The sequence below is a fragment of the Ahaetulla prasina genome, chromosome 1 (assembly GCF_028640845.1).
Source record: "Ahaetulla prasina isolate Xishuangbanna chromosome 1, ASM2864084v1, whole genome shotgun sequence".
NCBI classification, from domain to species: domain Eukaryota; kingdom Metazoa; phylum Chordata; class Lepidosauria; order Squamata; family Colubridae; genus Ahaetulla; species Ahaetulla prasina.
In genome coordinates, this window is record NC_080539.1 from 14,444,894 (window position 1) to 14,471,502 (window position 26,609).

The 26,609-nt window shown below is 43.6% G+C and overlaps 1 protein-coding gene across 1 annotated transcript in view; it reads left to right on the forward strand.

The window, feature by feature from the left end:
* The window catches only part of SGSM2 (small G protein signaling modulator 2), a 164,075-nt gene extending 143,290 nt beyond the window's left edge, over positions 1-20,785 (forward strand). The window contains exons 18-24 of the mRNA XM_058164260.1: positions 3,958-4,347; positions 6,047-6,171; positions 9,971-10,053; positions 14,932-15,041; positions 18,241-18,337; positions 18,543-18,710; positions 20,648-20,785. Coding sequence (XP_058020243.1) covers positions 3,958-4,347; positions 6,047-6,171; positions 9,971-10,053; positions 14,932-15,041; positions 18,241-18,337; positions 18,543-18,710; positions 20,648-20,736 — 1,062 coding nt within the window. The 3' untranslated portion in view covers positions 20,737-20,785. The remainder of the gene's footprint in view (positions 1-3,957; positions 4,348-6,046; positions 6,172-9,970; positions 10,054-14,931; positions 15,042-18,240; positions 18,338-18,542; positions 18,711-20,647) is intronic.
* The last annotated feature ends 5,824 nt before the right edge of the window (positions 20,786-26,609 follow it).

Consider the following 26,609-nt stretch of genomic DNA (forward strand, 5'->3'; position numbering starts at 1 on the left):
TCATAAAAACCGGGCACAGTTCACTTAACAACCGCTTTGATTAGCCATGGAAATTCAGGTGCCAATTGTAGTCGTGCATGTCCAACTGCTACATCTAAGGAGACCGTTCAACGTTTCCCTTGCGCTTTGGTCTCCTAACAGCCACTCTCCAAAAGCAGAACACATGTTATGGCATCGTGTTTTCGCTTGGAAAAAAATAATCCAGTAGCTATTCCAACTGTGATTCAGCTATATTGATCCATTTTGTGTTTTTCCAGGTGTCCCTTTTATGTTCTGGGTATGCTTGGGGTTTATTGGATTACATGGGCAAGATTATAATTATTTTTTTCTGTTATTGTAAATCTTTCAGTTGTGCTGTTACTTCATTTTTAGATCCCATAAGTTCCCTTAGATCCCATAAGCCCCTTGAAATCCCATAAGCGCCCCCCCACCTTTGGCTATAATTTCATTTGCAGATGCCACCTGCATTTGCTTTTAGAAGGAATGGAAAAAGGAGCCGTGCAAAAATTAAATTTGGTTCAATTTTGTTCTGAACTCCAGCTGTTTTATCCTTCAAACCACTTGGTTTTCCCTTTGTTCTGCTCTAGCAGTCATGCAACTTTTTGTGACTTGGGCATCTTATGGCTCCTGGAGCATATCCAGCCCTTTGGCTGCCCTTGTCTGGCCCGCAAGATGTTGAGACTCTAGAAAGAGTGCAGAGAAGAGCAACAAAGATGATGAGGGGACTGGAGGCTAAAACATTTTTAAAAAGGTTGCAGGAACTGGGTATGTCTAGTTTAATGAAAAGAAGGACTAGGGGAAACATGATAGCTGTGTTCCAATATCTCAGGGGCTGCCACAAAGAAGAGGGAGGCAAGCTATTCTCCAAAGTACCAGAGGGTAGAACAAGAAGCAATGGGTGGAAACTAATCAAGGAGAGAAGCAACTTAGAACTAAGGAGAAACTTCCTGACAGTTAGAGTTGAAGTCCACAAGTCTTAAAGTTTGCCAAGGTTGGAGACCCCTGTTCTAGTCCAAGGCAGGAAACCCTACACCACTTCAGACAAATGGTTATCCAACATCTTTTTAAAAACTTCCAGTGTTGGAGCATTCACAACTTCTGGAGGCAAGTTGTTCTACTGATTAATTGTTCTGTCAGGAAGTTTCTCCTTAGTTCTAAGTTGTTTCTCTCCTTGATTAGTTTCCACCCATTGCTTCTTGCATATGCTCTCAGTGTACATAAAAAGAAAAGATACATTCATCAAGAATCATAAGGTACAACACTTAAAGATAGTCATAGGGTACAAATAAGCAATCAAATCATACTAGGAAACAATATAAATTGTAAGGATACAAGCAACAAGGTTAAAGTCATACAGTCATAAGTGGGAGGAGATGGGTGATAGGAACAATGAGAAGATTAATAGTAATCCAGACTTAGTAACTAGTTTGACAGTGTTGAGGGAATTATTTGTTTAGCAGAGTGATGGCGTTCGGGAAAAAAACTGTTCTTGTCTTTAGTTGTTCTGGTGTGCAGTGCTCTATAGCGTCGTTTTGAGAGTAGGAGTTGAAGCAGTTTATGTCCAGGATGTGAGGGATCTGTAAATATTTTCACAGCCCTCTTTTTGACTCGTACAGTATACAGGTCCTCAAAGGAAGGCAGGTTTCCTGTATGAGCAGGAAACCTGCTCATACAGACCTTCAAGGTCCCTTCCAACTCTGTTATTCTGTTATTCCTTCAATTTGGTGGCTATGTTTGCACCTCACATTTAACCAAGTTAGCTTTCTACAAACCAAGAGTTGAGTTCACCCAATATGGAAATATCAGTCTGAAGCTTGGTCATTATTTTTGGGTTTAGATTGACATGTGAGTTTGATACTTTATGGTTCAGGCTATACCCAGGACCAGGAGATGAGTTAATCCACTGAGTATGGGCAGCAGTGTTTTGAGAAGAGAGAGCCTATCACTTTTTTCTTAAATTAATTAAGAGCCGTGGTGGCATAGTGGTTAGGATACCATATTGCAGGCTAACCTACTACTAGACAAAGTAGAAAAATGTGGGTTAGACAGCACCATCATCAGATGGATTCGTAACTGGCTGACAAACCGCACTCAACGTGTAGTCCTCAATGGAACTACATCCACATGGAGGGAAGTATGCAGTGGGGTACCCCAAGGCTCTGTTTTAGGCCCAGTACTCTTCAACATCTTCATCAATGACTTGGACGAGGGGATAGATGGGGAACTCATCAAATTTGCAGAGGACACCAAGCTGGCAGGAATAGCCAACACTCCAGAAAATAGGCTCAAGATACAGAAGGATCTTGTCAGACTTGAACATTGGGCGCTATCTAACAAAGTGAAATTCAACAGTGAAAAAAGTAAGGTTCTACATTTAAGCAAAAAAACCAAAATACACAGGTACCATATATGTGGTACCTTGCTCAATAGTAGTACCTGTGAGAGGGATCTTGGAGTCCTAGTAGATAACCATTTAGATATGAGCCAGCAGTGTGCAGCAGCTGCTAAAAAAGCCAACACAGTTCTGGGCTGCATAAACAGAGGGATAGACTCAAGATCACGTGAAGTGTTAATATCACTTTATAATGCCTTGGTAAGGCCACACTTGGAATACTGCATTCAGTTTTGGTCGCCACGATGTAAAAAAGATATTGAGACTCTAGAAGGAGTGCAGAGAAGAGCAACAAAGATGATTAGGGGACTGGAGGCTAAAACATATGAAGAACAGTTGCAGGAATGAAAAGAAGGACTAGGGGAGACATGATAGCAGTGTTCCAATATCTCAGGGGTTGTCACAAAGAAGAGGGAGTCAAGCTATTCTCCAAAGCACCTGAGGGTAGAACGAGAAGCAATGGGTGGAAACTAATCAAGGAGAGAAGCAACTTAGAACTAAGGAGAAACTTCCTGATAGTTAGAACAATTAATCAGTGGAACAACTTGCCTGCAGAAGTTGTAAATGCTCCAACACTGGAAGTTTTTAAGAAAATGTTGGATAGCCATTCATCTGAAATGGTGTAGGGTTTCCTGCCTGGGCAGGGGGTTGGACTAGAAGATCTCCAAGGTCCCTTCCAACTCTGTTATTATGTTACGTTATGCTCACTGCCCGCAGTTCAAGCCTGATCAGCTGAAGGTTGATTCAGCCTTCCATCCTTCTAAGGTCAGTAAAACGAGGACCCAGATTGTTGGGGGCAATATGCTGACTCTATAAACCATTTAAGGAGTGCTGTAAAGCACTATGGAGAGGCATACAGGTAGTCCTTGACTTACAACCACAGTTGAGCCCAAAAGTTTTGTTGCTAAGTAAAACATTTGCTAAGTGATTTTTGCTCCATTTTTACAACCTTTCTTGGCACAGTTGTTTGTTTATTTATTTATTTACATTTATATCCTGCCCTTCTCCGAAGACTCAGGGCGTCTTACAGTGTGTAAAGCAATAGTCTCATTCTATTTGTATATTTACAAAGTCAACTTATTGCCCCCCCCAACAATCTGGGTCCTCATTTTACCTACCTTATAAAGGATGGAAGGCTGAGTCAACCTTGGACCTGGTGGGACTAGAACCTGCAGTAATTGCAGGCAGCTATGTTTTAATAACAGGCTTCTTACAGCCTGAGCCACACCGCGGCCCAGTTAAATGAGTTACTCATTGTTAAATGAGTAGCTTGGTTGTTAAGTGAATCTGGCTTCCCCGTTGACTTTGCTTGTCAGAAGGTCACAAAAAGTGATCACATGGCCTGGGAAACAGCATGAAATCGGTTGCCAAACATCTGAAATCTGATCAGGGGATGCTGCAGTGGTAGTACTGTAAGTGTGAAAAACGGCCTTCAGTCACTTTTTTCAGTGCCTTCGAACGGTCACTAAATGAACTGTCGTAAGTTGAGGACTATCTGTTCAAGTGCTATTGTTATTAATATTTCTGGCCTCCTTTCTTCCTGACTGACATATTGCTGTTCGCAGGTGTTTATTTCTGTGGATGAAATGGACTCCGTAGACCGAGACCTGAAGGCCCATGAAGAACCGTCTTTGACCAAGGTTTGCCTAGACGCGCCCGCAGTTGTGGTGGCAGTGGACCAACAACAGTCAGTAGAGTTTGATTCGCCTGACTCCGGGCTCCCTTCTTCTCGGAATTACTCCGTCACATCAGGCATCCTCTCCAGCATCGATGACGGACAGAGCATCTGCTTTGAGGATGGGACCGAAGAGGAAACCGGCCCGGAGCTGCAGAGACCGGATCTGGATCATGTTTCACCAATCAAGGGCTCAGCAATGGAGGAGCAGACGTGTTCCCAAGCAGACTCTAAAACAGCAGCAGAAGACAGCATCTCTGTGTGCTCCGCTTCTTATACGGTAGGTAACGGCCGTAGGTATGCACAGATAGTCCTCATTTAATGACATTCATTTGGACTGGAATTTCACATCCTCTATTAAAAGGGCAGGCAGAAGGCATCGCATTTATGAAATATCCTTCCCAGGGATATTTATAATATCTTCCTCCCCCCCCAACTTTTATTTTATTCAGAGGTGCCACTTAGTTTTAATTTTGTTTTTATTATTTATTTCTTTAAAAGGCTGAGTGGCACAGTGGCCTAGTGGTGAAAACGCTCGCCTCCCCTTTGGAAGGATGGGTTCAATGCTAGGTAGTGGCAGATGTTTCTCTCAGGGCACAAAGGAAAAAAATATCTGCTGTGAACTCAGCACAGGCATCAGGAAGGGCATCCGGCCAGTAAACGCTCGGCTCCAATCAGTCGCCCCAAACTCTATCCCGAATTAAGGGATTACAGCAGCGGTTCTCAACTTGTGGGTCGGGACTCCATTGGGGGTCGAATGACGATTTGCCAGGGGTTGCCTAAGACCATCGGAAATATGGGAAGTATACTTGCGAGTTGAAGAATCGCGCTCCAATGGTTGACTCCACAAGCTAGCTGCAGGCTCTTCAAATCGCTAGCCGAATTCGGCTTCAGGCGCAATCAATTAAAAAAGAGAGAAATCTTTGCTTTGATGTCTCCCTCTCAAGCCAGCTGCAATCACTCCCAATCGCTAGCCTAATCTGGCTTCAGGCGCGATAAACTTAATAGGGGAGGAGTCTCCGCTTTAATGCCTCCATCCTCAAGGCAATCACAAGCAGTTCAGATCGCTAGCCAATATGGCTTCAGGTGCGATAAATTCAAAACGAAATTAATTTTACGGTTGGGGGTCGCCACATCGTGGGGAATTGTATTAAAGGGGTCGCCACATCATGGGGAATTGTATTAAAGGGGTCGCAGCACTATAAAGATTGAGAACCACTGGATTACAGGGTCATAAAAAAGGAGTTATTTATTTATTTATTTAAAATACTGGCATGACCGCTTACCTAAAAAAAAAACCCACAGCTCTGGGTGGTTCACAGCAATTATGTAAAACCAAACATTAAAACTTTCCATTTTTATCCATTGCATGGAATTGCTGCCCTTTTACTTAAACTCTGACATTTTTGCTGTCTGGTGTCTTAGAAATCTTTTAAATAAAACAACAGACCACCTTAAAAAAAAAGAAGAAGAATGGGGCTCATGAGGCTGGTATCAAATATGGATGTTGCTCGTGTCTAGGAAAAAAGTTAGAACATGGTTCATTCGGGTCTCTTTTTAAAAAAATGTATATATCCAAGATCAGAATCGGTTTGCTACAGTTTAAAAGACCGAATTTAGACTGAAAGCTTTTTATTTTGAAAATCCTTGGTGATACAGACAGATAGCCTTAGGTAGTCCCCTTACTAAATATTTCATACTATCTGATTTTTCCTGCAAAAAAAGCCCAGGATGATCAACATAGTATTAATCCATTCATTTTTATCTTTATTGTCGTTGGATTTGCACATCGTTGGTTAAGCTGAAATGGCAACAATAAAATCATAGGAATAAGAGTGCATTTAATACATGGTGGCATCTCTGGTTTTACAAATTTACCTGCAGAAATTGTTTTAAAATGAATGTCATTCTGCAAATACCACAGACAAGACTCTCTTTTGTTCAGCAACAGGTTTATAACAAATCTTTGTATTTTCCAGATAGAAATGCTGGACACTGTTGCCTTAAACTTACATAGAATTGACAAAGATGTTCAGAGGTGTGATAGAAATTATTGGTATTTCACTGCTGAGAATCTGGAGAAGCTTCGAAATATTATGTGCAGGTAAGTTAAACCTAAGAGGGAGGTGCAAGAGAGGCACATCTGGAAACCTTAGGACAATGTTTGTCAAGGGAGGAATTGAGCTTTGACATCTTCCTCCCCAACTTTTATTTTTATTCAGAGGTGCCACTTAGTTTTAATTTTGTTTTATTATTTATTTCTTTAAAAGGCTGAGTGGCACAGTGGCCTAGTGGTGGCTCGCCTCCCTTTGGAAGGATGGGTTCAATGCTAGGTAGTGGCAGATGTTTCTCTCAGGGCACAAAGGAAAAAATATCTGCTGTGAACTCAGCACAGGCATCAGGAAGGGCATCCGGCCAGTAAACGCTCGGCTCCAATCAGTCGCCCCAAACTCTATCCCGAATTAAGGGATTACAGCAGCGGTTCTCAACCTGTGGGTCGGGACCCCATTGGGGGTCGAATGACGATTTGCCAGGGGTCGCCTAAGACCATCGGAAATATGGGAAGTATACTTGCGAGTTGAAGAATCGCGCTCCAATGGTTGACTCCACAAGCTAGCTGCAGGCTCTTCAAATCGCTAGCCGAATTCGGCTTCAGGCGCAATCAATTAAAAAAGAGAGAAATCTTTGCTTTGATGTCTCCCTCTCAAGCCAGCTGCAATCACTCCCAATCGCTAGCCTAATCTGGCTTCAGGCGCAATAAACTTAATAGGGGAGGAGTCTCCGCTTTAATGCCTCCGTCCTCAAGGCAATCACAAGCAGTTCAGATCGCTAGCCAATATGGCTTCAGGTGCGATAAATTCAAAACGAAATTAATTTTACGGTTGGGGGTCGCCACATTGTGGGGAATTGTATTAAAGGGGTCGCCACATCATGGAGAATTGTATTAAAGGGGTCACAGCACTATAAAGATTGAGAACCACTGGATTACAGGGTCATAAAAAAGGAGTTATTTATTTATTTATTTAAAATACTGGCATGACCGCTTACCTAAAAAAAAACCCCACAGCTCTGGGTGGTTCACAGCAATTATGTAAAACCAAACATTAAAACTTTCCATTTTTATCCATTGCGTGGAATTGCTGCCCTTTTACTTAAACTCTGACATTTTTGCTGTCTGGTGTCTTAGAAATCTTTTAAATAAAACAACAGACCACCTTAAAAAAAAAGAAGAAGAATGGGGCTCATGAGGCTGGTATCAAATATGGATGTTGCTCGTGTCTAGGAAAAAAGTTAGAACATGGTTCATTCGGGTCTCTTTTTAAAAAAATGTATATATCCAAGATCAGAATCGGTTTGCTACAGTTTAAAAGACCGAATTTAGACTGAAAGCTTTTTATTTTGAAAATCCTTGGTGATACAGACAGATAGCCTTAGGTAGTCCCCTTACTAAATATTTCATACTATCTGATTTTTCCTGCAAAAAAAGCCCAGGATGATCAACATAGTATTAATCCATTCATTTTTATCTTTATTGTCGTTGGATTTGCACATCGTTGGTTAAGCTGAAATGGCAACAATAAAATCATAGGAATAAGAGTGCATTTAATACATGGTGGCATCTCTGGTTTTACAAATTTACCTGCAGAAATTGTTTTAAAATGAATGTCATTCTGCAAATACCACAGACAAGACTCTCTTTTGTTCAGCAACAGGTTTATAACAAATCTTTGTATTTTCCAGATAGAAATGCTGGACACTGTTGCCTTAAACTTACATAGAATTGACAAAGATGTTCAGAGGTGTGATAGAAATTATTGGTATTTCACTGCTGAGAATCTGGAGAAGCTTCGAAATATTATGTGCAGGTAAGTTAAACCTAAGAGGGAGGTGCAAGAGAGGCACATCTGGAAACCTTAGAACAATGTTTGTCAAGGGAGGAATTGAGCTTTGACATCTGGAGTCAGATGCAGCAGAGCAGAGGGAAACCTTGAGAACATCTGTGGTAGAATTTGTTGACTTACGTTTTCCAAGTCTGGTCTGGGCAGATCCAGCCATCTGGGTTAGAATCCATGGAATGTTCTCTATGGTGACATTATTGTTCATTGCAGGGTCTGAATATCACATTTTTAAGTAAAATGGGTGCCCCTGGGCTACCTGCTTCTTCATTCTGTTTTCATGATAGATGACTGCTATCATTCCCAAAATATTTATATGTATTTAGACATATTACACTCATATACCCATAAACATACGTAGGGTGGAGTCCTCCTTGAATTAAACTCATGTCTTAGTAACAACTATATGGATAAATGTCTCTGGAGATTCTCAATAATCCAGGTCATGGTGGTTGTTCCAAAGGGTGCTTTTTCAAAAGGCAGCTTATTAAGTGAATCTGGCTTCCCCATTGACTTTGCTTGTCAGAAGATCGCAAAAGGTGATCACATGACTCCGGAACACTACAACCGTCATATATATGAGTCAGTTGCCAGGGGTCTACATTTTGATCACAGGACTATAGGGATGCTGCAATGGTTGTAAGTGTGAAAAACAGCCATAAGTCCCTTTTTTCAGTGCCGTTGTAACTTCAAATGGTTGCTAAATGAACTGTTGTAAGTCAAGGACTACCTATATATGTGTGCCAAGAGAATGGAGCCAGAATTACTTTATCATGGAGAATCTTTGTAGATCTAAACATGCTCAGTTCTCCTATCAAGGAGATTTTGAAATTATTTCCCTTGTCATTTTCTGGGAGATGGGAAGCCATATAAATTTGATAGATAGCTGTTAGACAGACAAATAGATAGATAGATGATAGATAGATAGATGATAGATAGATAGATGATAGATAATAGATAGAAAGAAGATAGATAATAGATAGAAGATAGAAGATGAAAGAAGATAGATAGAATGATAGAAGATAGATAGATAGATAGATAGATAGATAGATAGATAGATAGATAGATGATAGATAGAAAGATAGAAGAAAGAGAAGATAGAAAATTGATAGAAAGATAGAAGACAGAGAGATAGAGAGAGAGAAAGAAGATAGAAGATAGATAGATAGATAGATAGATAAGATAGATAGATAGATAGATAGATAGATAGATAGATAGATAGATAGATAGAGAAGATAGAGAAGATAGAAGATTGATAGAAAGATAGAAGACAGATAGATAGAGAGATGGATAGATAGAAGATAGATAGAGATATAAAAGAGAAGATAGATAGAAGATTGATGGAAAGATAGAAGAGATAGATAGATAGATAGATAGATAGATAGATAGATAGATAGATAGATAGATAGATAGATAGATAGATAGATAGATAGAAGACAGATGATGTTTCATTTCCCTGTCTAGGAGCAGGTGTCAAGAATTATGTAGGCCTAAGTGTCTATGGAGATTCTCAGTCATCCAGGTCATGGTTGTCCCAAAGGAGCTTTTCCAAGAGGCAACTAGACTTTCAGGTTTTTCTTTGAAGATATTTCGCTTCTCATCCGAGAAGCTTCTTCAGCTCTGAGAGGGCGAAACGTCTTCAAAGAAAAACAAGGAAGTCCAGCTGCCTCTTGAAAAAGCAACTTTGGATATCCCTTAGTGGCACCACACCATACCATTTTTAATCTCATTAAACTTAGTGCCCAATTTGAAGTTGAGCGTTTCCTATTTTAATGAATGATGATATTTGCTGCTTGTGCCATGTTTCATTTTGTGAGGTCTTGTGAAGTCCATGAGGTTTCCTGCGGTGGACCAATCTCATAAAGAAAGCTGTCTTCCTGATTCGTCCTTTCCTGGCGCAAATGGTGTTCTGAGTTCTTTTAATATCGGAAAAGAAAAAAGAGCAGCCATATTTTAATAAGCCACAATGTATTGAAGAAACATTTGTTCTCTTTCTTGTTGTTGCAGCTATGTTTGGGAACATTTAGAAGTCGGCTACGTCCAAGGAATGTGTGACCTTCTGGCTCCTCTCATGGTTATACTTGACAAAGGTAGGAAACCCCATGGTGGCTTTTTTCTAGCTTGTGCAGCCCTTAGTGCCTACGTAGACTTTATGTTTTTATGTCAGTCGGTCCATAATACCATATACAAACAACCTTCTCATTTCTCAGTACATTGACATATCCTGAAATGACTGAAGATGTATCTCTGGGCTCAGAAGAACTGTAAATTTACAAAACAAAAACTGGGCCAGCCTCCCCACTTCTAAAAGCAGCCCCAGGAGGACTGAGCATGCTCAGTGGGTACATCATATTGATTACTAGGGAGAAAGAAAGAAAGAGAGAGAAAGAAACAAAGAAAGAAAGAAAGAAAGAAAGAAAAAGAGAAAGAAAGAAAGAAAGAAAAAGGAAAAGAAGGAAGAAGGGAGGGAGGGAAGGAAGGAAGGAAGGACGGAAGGAAGGAAAGAAAAAGAAAGATAGATGGAATGATGGGTGATGAATATACAATCACAGGACTGGAAGGGACCTCCGAGGTCTTCTAGTCCAACCCCCACTCAAGAGACTTTATAACAGGGATAAAATCTAAAAATTTTCCCTACCGGTTCTGTGGGCGTGGCTTAATTGGCGGGTGTGGCTTGGTGGTCAGGTGAGTGAATGGGCATGGTCAATAATAATAAATAAAAAAATAATAAAGTATACAAAACTTGGGAGGCACTCTTTAAAAATAGAGGCCCCAGTCTACCAATTGCCTTTTCCTGAGAGGCCCCGGTCTACCAAGTGCCTTTTTTTGGCAGGCACCTGTCTACCTTCTTTAGAAAAAGAGACACTGGTCTACTAGCTGCCTACAGCGCTGATCAGCTGTAGTGCGGCCCTTTGAAGTGCCCCGGCAGTCATTTAAGACCATTTGCAGCTATATCACCACCGAGAGCTTCAGGGACAGAGAAGAGGAACAGAGAAGGCATGGGTGGTAGGGGGGGCCAGGGATTTTTGCTACCGGTTCTCCGAACTACCTGCCCCCATCGCTATTGGCTCGCCCGATCCGGTCCGAACCGGGAGCATTTTATCCCTGCTTTATAACATTCAGGTCAAATGGCTGCCCAGTCTATTTTTGAGAACCTCCTGTGATGGAGCACCCACCATTCTGGGAGGCGAACTATCCCATTGATTTCATTTTTCTTAATTAATCTAAAATGGGTTTTAGATTAGGCTCCCTTAATATTATAATTTTATCTATAGGCTGTCACACTTTCCTTCCTACACTAATGCAGTACTAAATCGATAATCTGAAATCTATTCGCTAGAGATTTTTCCTTGGGCTTCAATTTCTCTCAGGCTGACCCCTTCCAAATCCCTCTCTCCCAAATCCCCCCTCCCTCTGCAAGTTCACCTGAGAAGGAAGCACCTTGAATTGCCCTGCTGTGATTAATTGATTGATTGATCGATCAATTGATTGAGAGTTCTAACATCCATTAATCTGATCAGAGAGAATATTGGTAGCTCAGGGTTGAACTCCAAGGTCCTTGATGCTCTTGCAGCCATTTCATTCCCAAACCAGGTAACATAATCCGTGCTAGTTTAGTAACAAAACGGCCAATGAAGCCCTCCAAACCAGGGGTGAAATGCTCCCGCTTCGGACCGGATCGGCTGATCCGGTAGCAATGGCGCAGGTGGTTCGGAGAACCGGTATCCAAAATCCCTGCCCCACCCCCCATGCCCAGCTGAGCCACGCGATCATCAGAGTTTTTTTTTTAGTTTTTATTTTTAAAAGCATTTTTTTAACAACCTCTTCGGCCGAAGAGGTTGTAAAAAAAAGCTTTTAAAGGGTTAAAACAAAGCTCTCAGAGGCTTTTTTTTACTTTTAAAAGCATTTTTTAAAAGGTAAAAAAGCTGAAGCGTGCTAGGCAAAAAATGGGTGTAGGCAAAAAATGGGGGGTGGTTTGTTTGAGAAAGAGAGAGAGGAAGGAAGGAAGGAAGGAAGGAAGGAAGGAAGGAAGGAAGGAAGGAAGGAAGGAAGGAGTAAAAAGGAGAGTAAGGAAGGACTACATACCTGGCACTAGACGCAGCTTCAGAGGATAATCCAGGGCTGGAAGGGACCTAGAGGTCATCTAGCCCAACCCTGCTCCAGCAGGACACTGTTAGTGAGTTTCTGTCTTTTGATCCCCCAGTCACATAGTGTTGTGTCTCGCTCGCTTTCCCCGCAGCCGGGTCCCTCTTATCTCCTGCCGAACGCTGAGGAATGTTCTGGCATGCCTCCAGGCCCCAGCCCTGGCATCATGCCCAGACAGGCCGAGCAAGACGAAGGGCCTGACGTGCCTCCAGCCCCCAGCCCTGGCTCCATGGCCAGGCAAACGGAGCAACTAGACCCCTCCCCCTCCCCCACAGCATGTGAGCCTGAGGAATCTGATTGCCAACAGCTGGAGCCTGGGGAGATCCTCGCTTCAGGAGAATTGATAGGCGACATCAGCAAAAGGAAGGGAGGGGCAGGCCTGGATAAGTGCTGAGTCATGGAGCCACACCCCATGGCCTATATAAAGGATCTGCTTTCTGGCAGTCTCTGAGTCAGGCAAAGTCTAAACATATCTTGCTGAAGTCACTTCCTGGTCTCCTGCCTGCCTTGAGGACTTTGCTAGGACTTTGGCAGAGCTGCAGAGGCACGCCTGATATGGACTTCCCCGACCCGGCCGTCAGCGGAGGAGTGGGACATGACACATAGCCACACCCACCCAGTCATGTGAACCTCCCCCCACCAAGCCACACCCCACTAAGCCACGCCCACAGAACCGGTAGGAAAGAAATTTAGATTTCATCACTGCTCCAAACCCATTGGCATTGGCTCCCAAAGATCTTCAAATGATTGCATTTAATTTTCGGTATGAGCGGCAAAGAAACTACGAAACGTGGGATAGTCATGATAGGATCACTTTCCACTTGCAATACAGGTAGCTCTCGACTTACAACTACAACCGAGCCCCAAAATTTCTGTTGCTAAGCGAGACATTTGTTAAGTGAGCTTTGCCTCATTTTACAACTTTTCTTGCTACAGTTGTCAAGTTTGTAACAGGGTTGTTAAGTGAACCTGGCTTCCCTATTGACTTGGCTTGTCAGAAGGTTTCAAAAGGGGATCACGTGACCCCAGGGACACTGCAGCCGTCATAAATATGTCGTGTCCCACTCCTCCGCTGACGGCCGGGTCAGGGAAATCCGAATCAGGCTTGCCTCTGCAGCTCTGCCCAAAGTCCTAGCAAAGTCCTCAGAGCAGGCAGGAGACCAGTAAGTGACTTCAGCAAGATATGTTCGACTTTTGCCTGACTCAGAGACTGCCAGAAAGCAGATCCTTTATATAGGCCATGGGGTGTGGCTCCATGACTCAGCACTCATTAAGGCCTGCCCCTCCCTTCCTTCTGTTGCCTCCACCTATCCAATCTTCTGATGCGAGGGTCACACCAATCAGCTGTTGGTAATAAACCCTCCTCAGGCTCACCTGCTGTGGAGGAGGGGGAGGGGTCTAGCTGCTCCGTTTGCCTGGGCATGGAGTCAGGGCTGGGGCAGGGAGATGCTCCTTCTTCTGCAGTTTGTGTGGGCATGGAGCCAGGACTGGGACCGGGAGGCATACATTCCTCAGTGTTCGGGAGCAGGTAAGAAGGCCCCGGCTGCTCTGAGGGCGGGCAAGACACAACAAAATATGAGTCAGTTGCCAAGCATCTGAATTTTGATCACGTGACCACGGGGATGAGGCAACAGTCGTAAGTGTGAAAAAAGCCATCAGTCGCTTTTTTCAGTGCCTCTGTAACTTTGAATGGTCAGTAAACGAACTGTTTTAAGTTGAGGACTACCTGTAATCATATTTAACGTCCTGGTTCTTTCCATAATGATTTGGAGTGTGCTTCTCAGCATGCTAAAAGGTGGCTTAGTGGGTAAGATGCTGAGTTTGTCGATCGAAAGGTCGGCAGTTCAGCGGTTCGAATCCCTAGTGCCGCTCCCGTAATGGGGTGAGCTCCCATTACTTGTCCCAGCTTCTGCCAACGAAGCAGTTTGAAAGCACGTAAAAAATGCAAGTAGAAAAAATAGGGACCACCTTTGGTGGGAAGGTAACAGCGTTCCGTGCGCCTTTGGCATTGAGTCATGCCGGCCACAAGACCATGGAGACGTCTTCGGACAGCGCTGGCTCTTCGGCTTTGAAACGGAGATGAGCACTGCCCCCTAGAGTCGGGAACGAGGGGAACCTTTACCTTTACCTTTTGTCGTGTCCCCCTCCTCCGCTGACGGCTGGGTCCGGGAAATCCGAATCAGGCTTGCCTCTGCAGCTCTGCCCAAAGTCCTAGCAAAGTCCTCAGAGCAGGCAGGAGACCAGTAAGTGACTTCAGCAAGATAAGTTCGACTTTTGCCTGACTCAGAGACTGCCAGAAAGTAGATCCTTTATATAGGCCATGGGGTGTGGCTCCATGACTCAGCACTCATTAAGGCCTGCCTCCTTCCTTCTGTTGCCTCCGCCTCTCCAATCTTCTGATGCGAGGGTCACTCCAATCAGCTGTTGTTGGGAGTAAACCCTCCTCAGGCTCACCTGCTGTGGAGGAGGGGGAGGGGTCTAGCTGCTCCGTTTGCCTGGGCATGGAGTCAGGGCTGGGGCAGGGAGATGCTCCTTCTTCTGCAGTTTGTGTGGGCATGGAGCCAGGACTGGGGCCAGGAGGCATACATTCCTCAGTGTTCGGGAGCAGGTAAGAAGGCCCCGGCTGCTCTGAGGGCGGGCAAGACACAACACCTTTACCTGTCAGCATGCTACTACAAGGCTGGCCTGCAACAGTTGCTTTCTTGTATTGTTCAATGCTGTGGGCACCGCTTGCTGCTTAAAAGGCAGATAATAAAAATTGGTTTCTTTATGCAATTATTGAAAATTCACAGAGCTAACGCCTACCTTTGCCTGGTTTTTAGATGAGCTGGCTTACAGCTGCTTTACTCATCTGATGAAGCGAATGAGCCAAAATTTCCCCAACGGAGGTGCCATGGACACACATTTTGCAAACATGAGGTCTCTTATCCAGGTGGGTTTTATATCGGCGTGTGTATTTAAAAGATTTTTTCTTTTTTAGCTCTTCTTGGCATCTTTCTGAAGTTCGGAATTTTAGCCAAAGCAATACAAAGCAATACAAAACTTAAGAATAAAACCAAATATATCGCAGGATACCTTGATTGTTGGGCAGACGGAAGTTATTGTAATATTAATAAAATCGCAATAATATCTTTCCCCAGCCAGAAAAAGGACTAGATCAACATTAAATCATGTGTTTTTCACAATTTACGCCCCTGAAATGCTTTGGTAAACAACACTTGGATTCTGAACCATACTTGGCTTACTTCTTTTTTTTTTTTTCCTTTTTTTTAAATTTATATTCCGCCCTTCTCCGAAGACTCAGGGCGGCTTACATTGTGTTAAGCAATAGTCTCATCCATTTGTATATTATATACAAAGTCAACTTTTATTGCCCCCAACAATCTGGGTCCTCATTTTACCTACCTTATAAAGGATGGAAGGCTGAGTCAACCTTGGGCCTGGTGGGACTTGAACTTGCAGTAATTGCAAGCAGCTATGTTAATAACAGACTGCATTAGTCTGTTGAGCCACCAGAGGCCCCTCTTGCTGTAATGGGAAGCAGAATGGACCAGATGTTGCTCTTATCTACTAGAACAGGGGTCTCCAAACTTGGCAACTTTAAGACTTGTGGACTTCAACTCCCAGAATTCCCCAGCCAGCATGGCTGGCTGGGGAATTCTGGGAGTTGAAATCCACAAGTCTTAAGGTTGCCAAGTTTGGAGACCCCTGTACCAGAAGATGTGGTGGGAAGGAGAGGAAGGAGGTTCCCTGCAAAATTCCTATAAGTAGGAGTTTATAGTTAGCTAACTTGAAAACCTTAGACCGGAAAAGGGTTTTCTATTGGTGGGGCTGTGGATCAGAGGTGGGTTTCAGCAGATTCTGACCAGTTCTGGAGAACCGGTAGTGGAAATTTTGAGTAGTTCGGAGAACTGGTAAATACCGCCTCTGACTGGCCCCACCCCCATCTATTCTCTGCCTCCCGAGTCCCAGCTGATTGGGAAGAAATGGGGATTTTGTAGTAACTTTCCCCTGGAGTGGGGAGGGAATGGATATTTTACAGTATCCTTCCCCTGTCATGTCCACCAAGCCAAACCCACAGAACCGGTAAGTAAAAAAATTTTTTTGAAACCCACCATTGCCATGGATGTGTATTGATAGTGTTAAATGGGAGAGATTTGGTTTATGGGATGGTGGTTTGAGTTCTCTAGATAATGTGTTGCTGGTACGAAACATATCGCACCTTGCAAGATCTCACTACAAGAGCATTGAGCTTAGCCTTGGACTTTCAAAGTGAGGATCAGACGTGGTATTCAGGTGGTTCGGACCGATTCAGGCAAACCGTTTGTGGAAATTGCGGGTGAATCCAGCTCCCACCATTGACTTCACTTATCAGAACTAGTCTGGGAAGATTGCAAATGGGGATCACATGACTCCGGAACGGTACAACCAAGTGCGTGAATTTTGATCGCCATGAGCTTGATGATGCTGTGTTGGTCATAAGTGTGAAACCTAGGCATAAGTAACTCTTTTTTTCAGCGCGGTCATAACTTTCAATGGTCACTAAACGAATGGTTATAAGCCAAGGACAGCCAGTAATGATTTCCCTATTATCATGCGGCATTTCCATCTCTTCCTCTTTGATCAGAATTCTTGCAGAAGGGGAATAAAAAAAGATGGGACAATATGGGAGAAGAATGATGACTGAAGGAATGATAGCATCTAGGTCTGTGATAGCAAACCTATGGCACAGGTGCCTGAAATGGCATGCGGAGCCATTGTTCTGTCCCCCCACCGCAGTCCGGGAGGCACGAGAAATGACTCAATTAGCCGGCAATTGAGTCCACGGCAGCTATCAGCTCTGGCAGCAACCCAGCGAGCGTCTGCCAAGGTTTTTCTGTTATCTTTCTTGATGCCAGTGTGTCAACCAGGAAGTCAGGAATAAACAGCACTTCAACTCAAGTTCTCTCTAGGCAGTTTGATTTGTTCGTCACAAAGCAGTATAGCAGCCCCTCCTGCTTTTATACCCTGTGGGGTGTGGCTCCGTGACTCAGCACTTTCTAGGCCTGCCCCACCCCTGCTTCTGTTGTTCCCGCCTTTCTTGTCTACGAAACCTGGGATCTAACCAGGATTGACTGTCCTCAGCTGGGTCTGGAAGCGTTTCCTGGGTGAGGGGAGATACAGGAGACAGAGGCCTCGTCACCTCTTCCACCTGGCCTGCCTCTGGCTCCTGGAGCTGAGCCAGGGAAGCCGGCCCTGCAGAAGGGAGCCCTGACGGCCCTTCCCCCTCACTCTCTGAGTCACTCTCTGGCAGGGGGCCAGGCCCGGGCGGGGGGGGGGGGGCTGGAGCTACAACAGCCATGTTGCCTGGCCTGTGTCATGTGTTACTTTTCCGGGACGATCAGCTGGCCTTTTTGCATGCGGCAGTGCAGGAAACTGGAAGAGCTGGTCTTCTTTTTTATATAATTTTTTTTTATTTTTGACAACAAGCAAACATAAAAGTCTCATCAAACCGATTACAATGTGTTGGTGGGGTGTTTAGATATCTTCTCGTGCAATCTCAAAATAAACATCTGCTTCATACATCTATCTTATATCGTCTAGATCTCTTATTCAATCTGGGTCTTTTCTAGCATATCTTTCCTTCTAGCCAGTAATAAAATAGCTCCCATATTTTGTAATATTGCTTATGTTCTTGATCTCTAATTTCAAATGTCAATTTACTCATCTCTGCACATTCCATCATCTTCCTAATAATTTCATCTTGCGAGGGTAGAGCTGGTCTTCTTTTTTCATGCGTGAGCATGCGCACCAGCAAGCTGATCGTCACATGCGCATGCGTGCCAGGAACCCAGAAGAGTAGCTGGCTGAAACCGGAAGTTCAGTAGCTGAAACCGAAAATTCATTTTTGGGCGCGTGCATGCAACCTGGGCAGCTCCTCTTCCGGGTTGCGGTCCAGACTCTGAGCGCACATGCCCTCCCTTTTCAGCACTCAGTGCCGAAAAGGTTTGCCATCACTGATCTAGATTCTTCATAAAATTACAAATGAAGTAATTGTATACATCAAAAAATGGGTTTATAAGTACCTCATGGTGCATATATCCTTTATTTTTTTTTCTCTCTGTGTCTTTTTTTTTTTTAACTCAAAAAAGATTTTAGATTCTGAGCTCTTTGAATTGATGCACCAGAATGGAGATTATACGCACTTCTACTTCTGCTACCGGTGGTTCCTGCTAGATTTTAAAAGAGGTAAGGATTTTTTTTTCCCTAGGGTGTTGGCTGGAATTCCCCCATGCTGGCTGAGGAATTCTGGGAGCTGAAGTCCACAAAATCTTTAAAGTTGCCATTTTGGAGACCGCCAAAATTTCTCTCTATGGGGAGAAATCGCTTCATCCATTTTGATTGTGGTGCGCTGAAGTAATTCCATGCTCTTTCCAATGTCTGTTCCATTCAGAATTGTTGTACGAGGATGTATTTACAGTGTGGGAAGTTATCTGGGCGGCGAAGCACATCTCTTCCGAACATTTTGTCCTTTTCATTGCCTTAGCACTGGTGGAGTCCTATCGAGAGATTATCCGTGACAACAACATGGACTTCACTGATATCATCAAGTTTTTTAACGGTAAGGAAGTAAGAACGGAACAAGATTTTGTCCATTTTTTTTAATTTGCGAGGGGGCTAATGCCCCGTTTATAGGTAGCCCTCGACTTACAACCATTTGTTTAGTCACCGTTCAGAGTTAAAATGGTGCTGAAAAAGTGACTTAGGGTTGGTGTTCACACTTACGACCGTTGCACGGTCACGATCATGTATTCAAAACTCAGAGGCTTGGCAACTAATGTGTATTTATGACAGTTGCAATGTCCTGAGATCATATGATCACCGTTTGTAACCTTCCCAGCTGGCTTCTGACAAGCAAAGTCAGTGGGGGGAAGCCAAATTTGCTTAGCGACCGCATGATTCACTTACTAACTGGCATTTGTGCTGAAATGTAGGAGATGGAAGAAACAGTGACAGATAGTCACTGTTATAGACTATAGAGTCGCGGTGGCACAGTGGTTAGAGTGCAGTACTACAAGTTACTTCTGCTGATCGCCGGCTGCCATCAGTTTGGCAGATCGAATCTCACCAGGCTCAAGGTTGACTCAGCCTTCCATCCTTCCGAGGGGGGTAAAAATGAGGACCCAAATTGTTGGGGGCAATAGTCTGACTCTTAGTCTGGCTTAGAGAGGGCTGGAAAGCACTGTGAAGCAGTATATAAGTCTAAGTGTTATCGCTATTGCTATAGTCCTCAATTTACGACCACAATTGATCCAGAAGTTCCATTGCTAAGCAAGGCGGTTGTTGAGTAGGAATCACTTTTATGTATTTTTTTGCTTGCTGGTAAGAGAATCACTGCTGTTAAATTAATCAGGTTTTTGTTCAGTAAACCCAGTTTCCCTCATCGATCAAGGCTGGCTGGGAAGGTTGCAAATTGTGATCACATGACACTGGGGCACTACAACCATCAAAAATACACACAGTTCCACTGATTAATTGTTCTCACTTTTAGAAAGTTTCTCTTTAATTCCAGGTTGCTTCTCGGTTAGTTTCCATCCATTGTTTCTTGTCCTGCCCTCTGGTGCTTTGGAGAATAAATTGACCCTCTCTTCTTTGTGGCAGCTTCTCAAATACTAGAATACTGCTATCATGTCCCCCCTTCTTTTCTCTAGACTAGCCAAACCCAAATACTGCAACCGTTCTTCATATGTTTTAATCTTCAGGCCTTATAATCATTTTAGTTGCTCTTTTCTGCACTTTTTCCAAAGTCTCAACATCTTTTTTATAATGCGGTGAGCAAAACTGGATGCAATATTCCAGGTGTGGTCTTAATAATAAGCGGTACTACTTCCCGTTTTGATTCTATGCCTCTGTTTATACAACTGAGGATTGTATTAGCTTTTCTGGCTGCTGCTGGCTCATATTTAAGTGATCGTCCAAGGGCTAGGACTTCAAGGTCACTCTCACAGTTACTGGTTTTGAGTCACATTTTGCCTAATGTACCTTTTTTCTACCCAAGTGTAAAACTTTGCTCCGAAGGGATTGAATAGAATTTCTAGTGGGGGTGTGTGTCTTAAGCAGTGGTGGAATTCAAATTTTTTACTACTGGTTCTGTAGCCGTGGTGTGGCTTGGTGGGCATGGGAGGGGAAGGATACTGCAAAATCCCCATTCCCTCCCCATTCCTGGGGGAAGGATATTGCAAAATCTCCATTCCCATCCCACTCTGGGGCCAGTCAGAGGTGGGTTTTGCCGGTTCACCGAACTACTCAAAATTTCCGTTACCGGTTCTCCAGAACCTGTCAGAACCTGCTGAATAGCACCCCTGGTCTTAAGCCAGCAACATTAAGCCCCCTTCATGATCTGGTTAAAAATGAGGTAGCTCTGGACAATGGCTGAGATTGGTCAAATTTCTGCCCCTTATCAAAATGTAAATTGCATGTCGAGTGAGCCTTAAGATCGTCTCGTAACCTTTGCTATTGCTAATCTTTTCACCAATGCCTTTGCTATTTTGTGTGCAGAGATGGCGGAACATCACAATGCCCAAGAGATTCTGAAGATAGCAAGAGATTTAGTCTGCAAGGTCCAGACACTGATTGAGAATAAATGAAAGTCGGAGCTGCTGGGAGAATGCGAAGTTTAGCATCACTGCAAAAAGCTTTTGAAGGGGGGAGGGGAGGGAGGGAGGGAGGGAGGGGATTTTCCTGCACTTGTCACTTCAAACAATGTTTTAACAGCATCTTCCATGTAACGAAGTAAACATTCAAGTGATTTCTAAGCCAGAGAAATTTCCAAGCAAGAAAAAAAAATACTTTTTGAGTGTGCACAAACGGGTCCTCATTCTTGGACTCTTATTTCAGGGCCAAAAATCATTCTTGTGTGTTTTTAATTCTCCCATTTGTTCCAATTCTGTCGTGTTTGAAATTGCCTCTTGCCCTGGGGTTGGTAAGCAAGTGTGTAGCAGAGCAAAAAGAAGAGTTCTTCCAAATTTTACCATTGCTATAATTTTGCAAAACGTTTCTCTGGGTTTCCAAAGGAACCTCTCCTCCTCTGACTATAGGCAGGATATCCTGTAGGTTTACCCAAGATTATACCAGATTTAGGAGTAAGGAAGTCCCTACTCTTTATCAACCTAGTTGCTCGCAGCTTACACAGTCATGTAAAAACTTGCTCAATTGAGATTTTGTGCTCTGTTTGCGTATTTGGTCAGTCATTCCAAAGCTGAGTTCCAGCAGCGACTGATCAAAAAGTGGGAAACGGGGAAATACCCTTGTATGTTTCTGCACAGTCTTGAGGGCTAGAGTCTTGATTTAAAAAAAAAAAAAAAGCTAGGAATCCAAAGGAAGGTTGAATTAGCTGGATTTGAGAGACGGGTCACTCTATAGTGCCCATTGGTGGATACCCCTGTCCGTTTTTCATTTTGCTTTGTGAATCTGTCTTGTCCCCATGGAAAATTTTTATGCATCCAGCATGTCTTTATTTGTCCACTTGCCTTTACTGAGTTCTGTATTCGTGGCTACACTCCCAGCAGCTTCCAAGCTGGAGCGACAGCCATGGGAAGGGGAGTTTGACATAGCCCCAAAGTGCCAACAACTTCTGTCCAATGTAATAACCTTTTTTGTTGTTTCTTTCCTTGGAATGCAAAAAAACCAAGTCTCTTTTTTGATGGTGGTAGTGGCATGCACGCACGCACGCAGTCCCTTGGCCCTGCTCGTTTTATTTTTGTGTGTGTATGTGCGAAATGTTTGACCCATGCATGGTTCTGCTGGACAGTTTCATGGCAGAGGAAAATGCTTTCTCCTTCGTGCATATTTTCTTTGGAAAGCAACGTGAAGTCTTAACCCCCTCCCAGCCACCCTTATTATTGAGGGATCAATGTTTTAAACAAGGAAAACTCTGCACTACTTTTTTGGACAATGTATCATATGGTACTTTACTATATAACAGACAAAAATGAAAAAAAAAAAGCACCTCACAACCAAACAAAAAATAATTTAACTGTGCAAACTTTGTTGTACTGTTTATTTATAATGTTCCGCATAATGGTATTTTATGAATATTGTGTATTTGCCTTATTTATTTTTGTCCAGAGCAAAATATTTTCTTTATTGCTCAAGAATTTATCTCAAGTGCAAACATATGTATAAAGAAGGGGGAAAAAATACATATTGTCAACAAACCTTTTTTTAATGGCTATGTAGTGCTCTTTGTCTCCTGTTTGATTCAGAAATAAAACAACCAGCAGAGTGACAGGTCGTCACGATTCTCCCAGTCATAAATCAGTACCTCCAGAAAAACAGGTCGAAAGGTCCAGGACCAAATATTTCTCTAATATTCAGTACAAATCCAGATCAGTTGAAAGATCCCAAGTTTCTGTATTTTACAGAACCTGTTACCAGCAGTGATGGGATTCAACCGGTTCGCACCACTTTGGCCGAACCAGTGTTAAATTGCTGGATGGCCCCGCCCCTTCTAAAAATCCCCACGTGCCCCATTTTAGCTCCCAGGTAAGGGAAGGGGGGGCTACTAGGGCCAAAATAGGGTGCGGGGTGTGTGTGTGTGTGTGCGGCGTGGCCCCCCAAGACCTGTTTTTGCTCCCAGGAGGCTACAGGGAGGCCTACTAGGCCCAAAATGGGGCACAGGGTGGGCAGCCCATTTTTGCTCCCAGGAGGCTGAGTGCTGCCCGTCATACCCCATGGCCACGCCCACCATGGCCACACCCACCCACCCAGTTATTAGGGCAGAGAACCAGTTGTTAAATTATTTGAATCCCACCACTGGTTACCAGGCAGGATCCTGGTAAATCCAGCTGCCCAGAATTTTAAGGAAAAGTTATTCAGATATTTTCAACTTTTTCCTTTTCTTTTTAATTTAATCTACCGGTTTTTTTTTAAACTCTCAAATAATAAAAGAAACGGCTTTCTCATTGATGCAATCATGTATTGCAGTGTCTAAAGATGCTGAGGTACATTGAAGAGATTTCTAAGTCTAACAAGCAAGAAAAGACAGGGGTCCTTTTTTTGAGTGCGCACACATGAATCCTCATTCTGGATTATAATTTGGGGTCAAAAACCACCCTTGGGTGTTTTTTTAGTGAGATTGATGGAGACAGTTTGGCGTGGTGGTGAAGGCAGCGTTTCTCAAACTTGGCTAATTTAAGCTGCCTGAACTTCAGTTCCCAGCATTCCCCAGCCAGCCATGATGGCTGAGGAATCCTGGGAGCTGAATTCCACACATCTTAAAAGTCAAAGTTGAGACACTTTAGTAGAAGGAGCTGGCTTAAAAACCAGGCGTCTGTAATTTCTAGACTTGCTTTAGGCATGAGAAAGCCAGTTGGGTGACTTTGGAGCCAATCACTCCCTCTCAGCCCAATCCACCTCATAAGAGAGAATAACAGAGTTGGAAGGGACCTTGGAGGTCTTCTAGCCCAACCCTTTGCTCTAGCAGATCCTATACAATTCCGGACAAGTGGCTGTCCAGTCTCTTTTTAAAAGCCTCCAGTATTGGAGCATCATCAACTTCTGGAGGCAAGAAATAATTGGGGTGAGGGGGAAGACAGGAAGCAAAAGAATGAGGTGTGACTGCAGGCTTGAATTATAAGGCAGGATAAAAATACAAAGGTTGTGGGGGCAGTTGGCAGTCCCCCCCCCCATCCAGATAACAGACCAAATGCGAAGCACAAGCCACGATCAGCAGTCTGCTGATTTCAGGCTAGGCTTGGAACAAACCACATTTGCCAATTATCCACACTCGCTGATAATTCAGGGGGCGGGACGTTCCTCACGTCCTCAATCGACAAACTCAAATGATGAAGAGCCTCCAGCACTCTCCAAGCAGGTGTACCCTAAGATTGACACTAGTATCTCTCCACCCCCCAAAAAAGGCTAATCTGTCCAGCATTGCACTGGAAGGCTGAGATGGAGGGAATCGGAACAGGTTTTCTGGAGGAGAGGCGCAGATCAGTAACTCAACCGGTGTCTGAGAAAAAGGAGTCGGTGTCGGGAAATAAGTTACGTTAAGGCACTCCCAGTCCCTCTAAATGTCAGCAGTAGGTGGCAGGCTATTCTCTTGCAAACACAATAACTGAGGTGGAGGGGGGGGGTGTTTAAAAATCAGAGTTTCAACCAGCCATGCCCTCTTTTAAGGCAAGCCCATTTCAGAACATTTCACTTTTCCAGACCATTAGCATAGGCCAGAGGTGTCAGACTCAAGGATTGTGGGGTGCTTAAATCCAGCCTGTGGGGCCAGCCTGGAAATATCAAAGGACTGGCCCAGGGGGCCTCTGGCGGCTAAAATGGACTGCATGCGGCCACCCCGCGCCTCATTTTCACCCTCCATGGCATCCTGCAGCACTCTGCCAGCTGAAAACAGTCCCAAAAATGGGCCAAAAAAAATAAAAAAAGCATGAAAACAGACCGAAAAACGAGCCAGTAACTGCCCAAAAACAAGCTGAAAATGGCCTCAGAAAAAAAAGGCCATGGAGGGTAAAAATGAGGGGCAGGGGGGCCGCACGCAGACCCCCTGTGCCCCGTTTTGGCCGGCAGGGTGCTGGAGGAGGCATCCGTCCCACCCACTCCTCCGCCAGCCCGCAGCGGAGAACTACAATGCTGGCCCTTGAAGAAATCCAGCTTGACGCTCCTGTCATCATCGCCAGAAAGCATCAGCACTCGTATTTGGCATTGCCAAATTGGGCTATTTGTGCCTCAAGATTCTTAAAACGGAACAGGGGATTCCTGGGCTTTGTAGTCCCAACTGAGCCAGAGCGTTGGGATAAGGACAGAAAAGCCCTTTCTTAGGAAAGAACTCTACAACTCTGCCAGCATCCAAAGCTGGTGCAGTCTTATCTCTGGATGCGGCTGTTTGAAGTTTCCTAGGACACCCCAAAATATTCAACTAGGGAGGAAGGAGATATTTAACTACAGGGAGTCCTTGTTTAGCGACAACTGCTGCTTGCAATTTGTTATGTGAAGCACTCACTAAGTGAAACAGTGACTGTGCTTTCCTGTTTACAGGCCTATGAAGGTTATAAAAATAAGGCTTAGAACGTTGTTTTTTCATCCCTGTGGGAACCATGAATGATCACTAAACAAGGCAGTCGCTAAGCAAAAACTACCTGTATATTAGACTCCCATGCATTTGTCATAAGTGTCGTTCATCCAGACCCTAGCTTCTAGGAACATTTTCCCCAAACAAAAGCAAACATTTTCTAAAAATGGATTATTAGACAAAGTTTCACTGCCTGGCAACCCACTAGTAAAACAGAAGAAAAAGGAGTCGCAACACTCTTCTATCATAATTATGTCAGCCAATCTAAGCACATTTAAAATTTGAAAAATCCACCTCGGAGACAGCAATGAATTCCACTAGAAGTCCTGCTTACTGGAGCCCATGACAGATTCAGTATAGCACCTAAATGCAGAATGACTTGAGATTGACCGTTCTGCTGGATTTATTGTTAAGCTACAAGATGAAAACAAACCTAAACTACCAGTATGTAAAAACACAAGACAAACCAATTGGAACCCTTTAGGCTGGGTTCACACAACGGCCGCAACCAATTACTGGATTTGTAAGCTATATTTGAGCCCCCAAAACCAAACCCCTCCTAAACCACAATTGAAGCATAAATGCCAATTGCTCCATTTTTCATCAAGATTGTGGTGTGAATGCTGCCGCTAGGATGTTTGTCTTATCAACTGAAACTAAATACACACGTGTTGGGCACCTTAATGTTATTGTTGTTTTTAACCAGAATGAATGCAAATGCTCAACACTAGCTTATGGCAAGAGATGGCTGGTTGGTCCCCAAAGATGGGGAATTAAATTTTCACCCATTTTAAAAACAGGTAAAATAGTTTTCCTGACTCTTAACCAGATTTCTCTACCTAGACTGTTATTTTGCCCCGGCAATACAATTCTAGACAGGGATGTGGTTTGGGGGTAAGCTTAGCAAATCCTAATAGCAGAGGATCGGTTAAAATAGGCGGTCTCTAGCTCTTGGTGGCTTTCATTTTGATTGGAAAGAATCCCACCCGAAATCTCAAAGAATTAACTTCAGAATAATACTGGCTAAGTAGGCAAGAAGCTTGATCGAGCATGAAAAAACAGCCAATTCACAGAGCAATTTCTCTCCTAGGCAAACCTTCATGGAAAATGGAAATAACAGCTTCCTCTCAGTTGTTTGTTTATGCTCAGTTGTTCGTTTATTTAATCACGGTTTACTGAATTAACCAAATCGCTTTGATCCACCCAAGTGTACTTCAGACAAAGTTCTCCAGCTGGGTTGGTGCAACCCAGAATTGCCAAGGAGCGAACAGTATTTTGCCTGATAAAATCCAGCAGTTTTGCTTCTTTGAACATTTCACTTCCCTGAGCATCTGACTAGAAATAAAATGTGCAAGTAAAAAAAAAAATCCCTAAAGATTATCCTTAAAGGTTTGGAGGGTCCAACGTTTTTGCTAGTCACACAAACCTACCGTATTG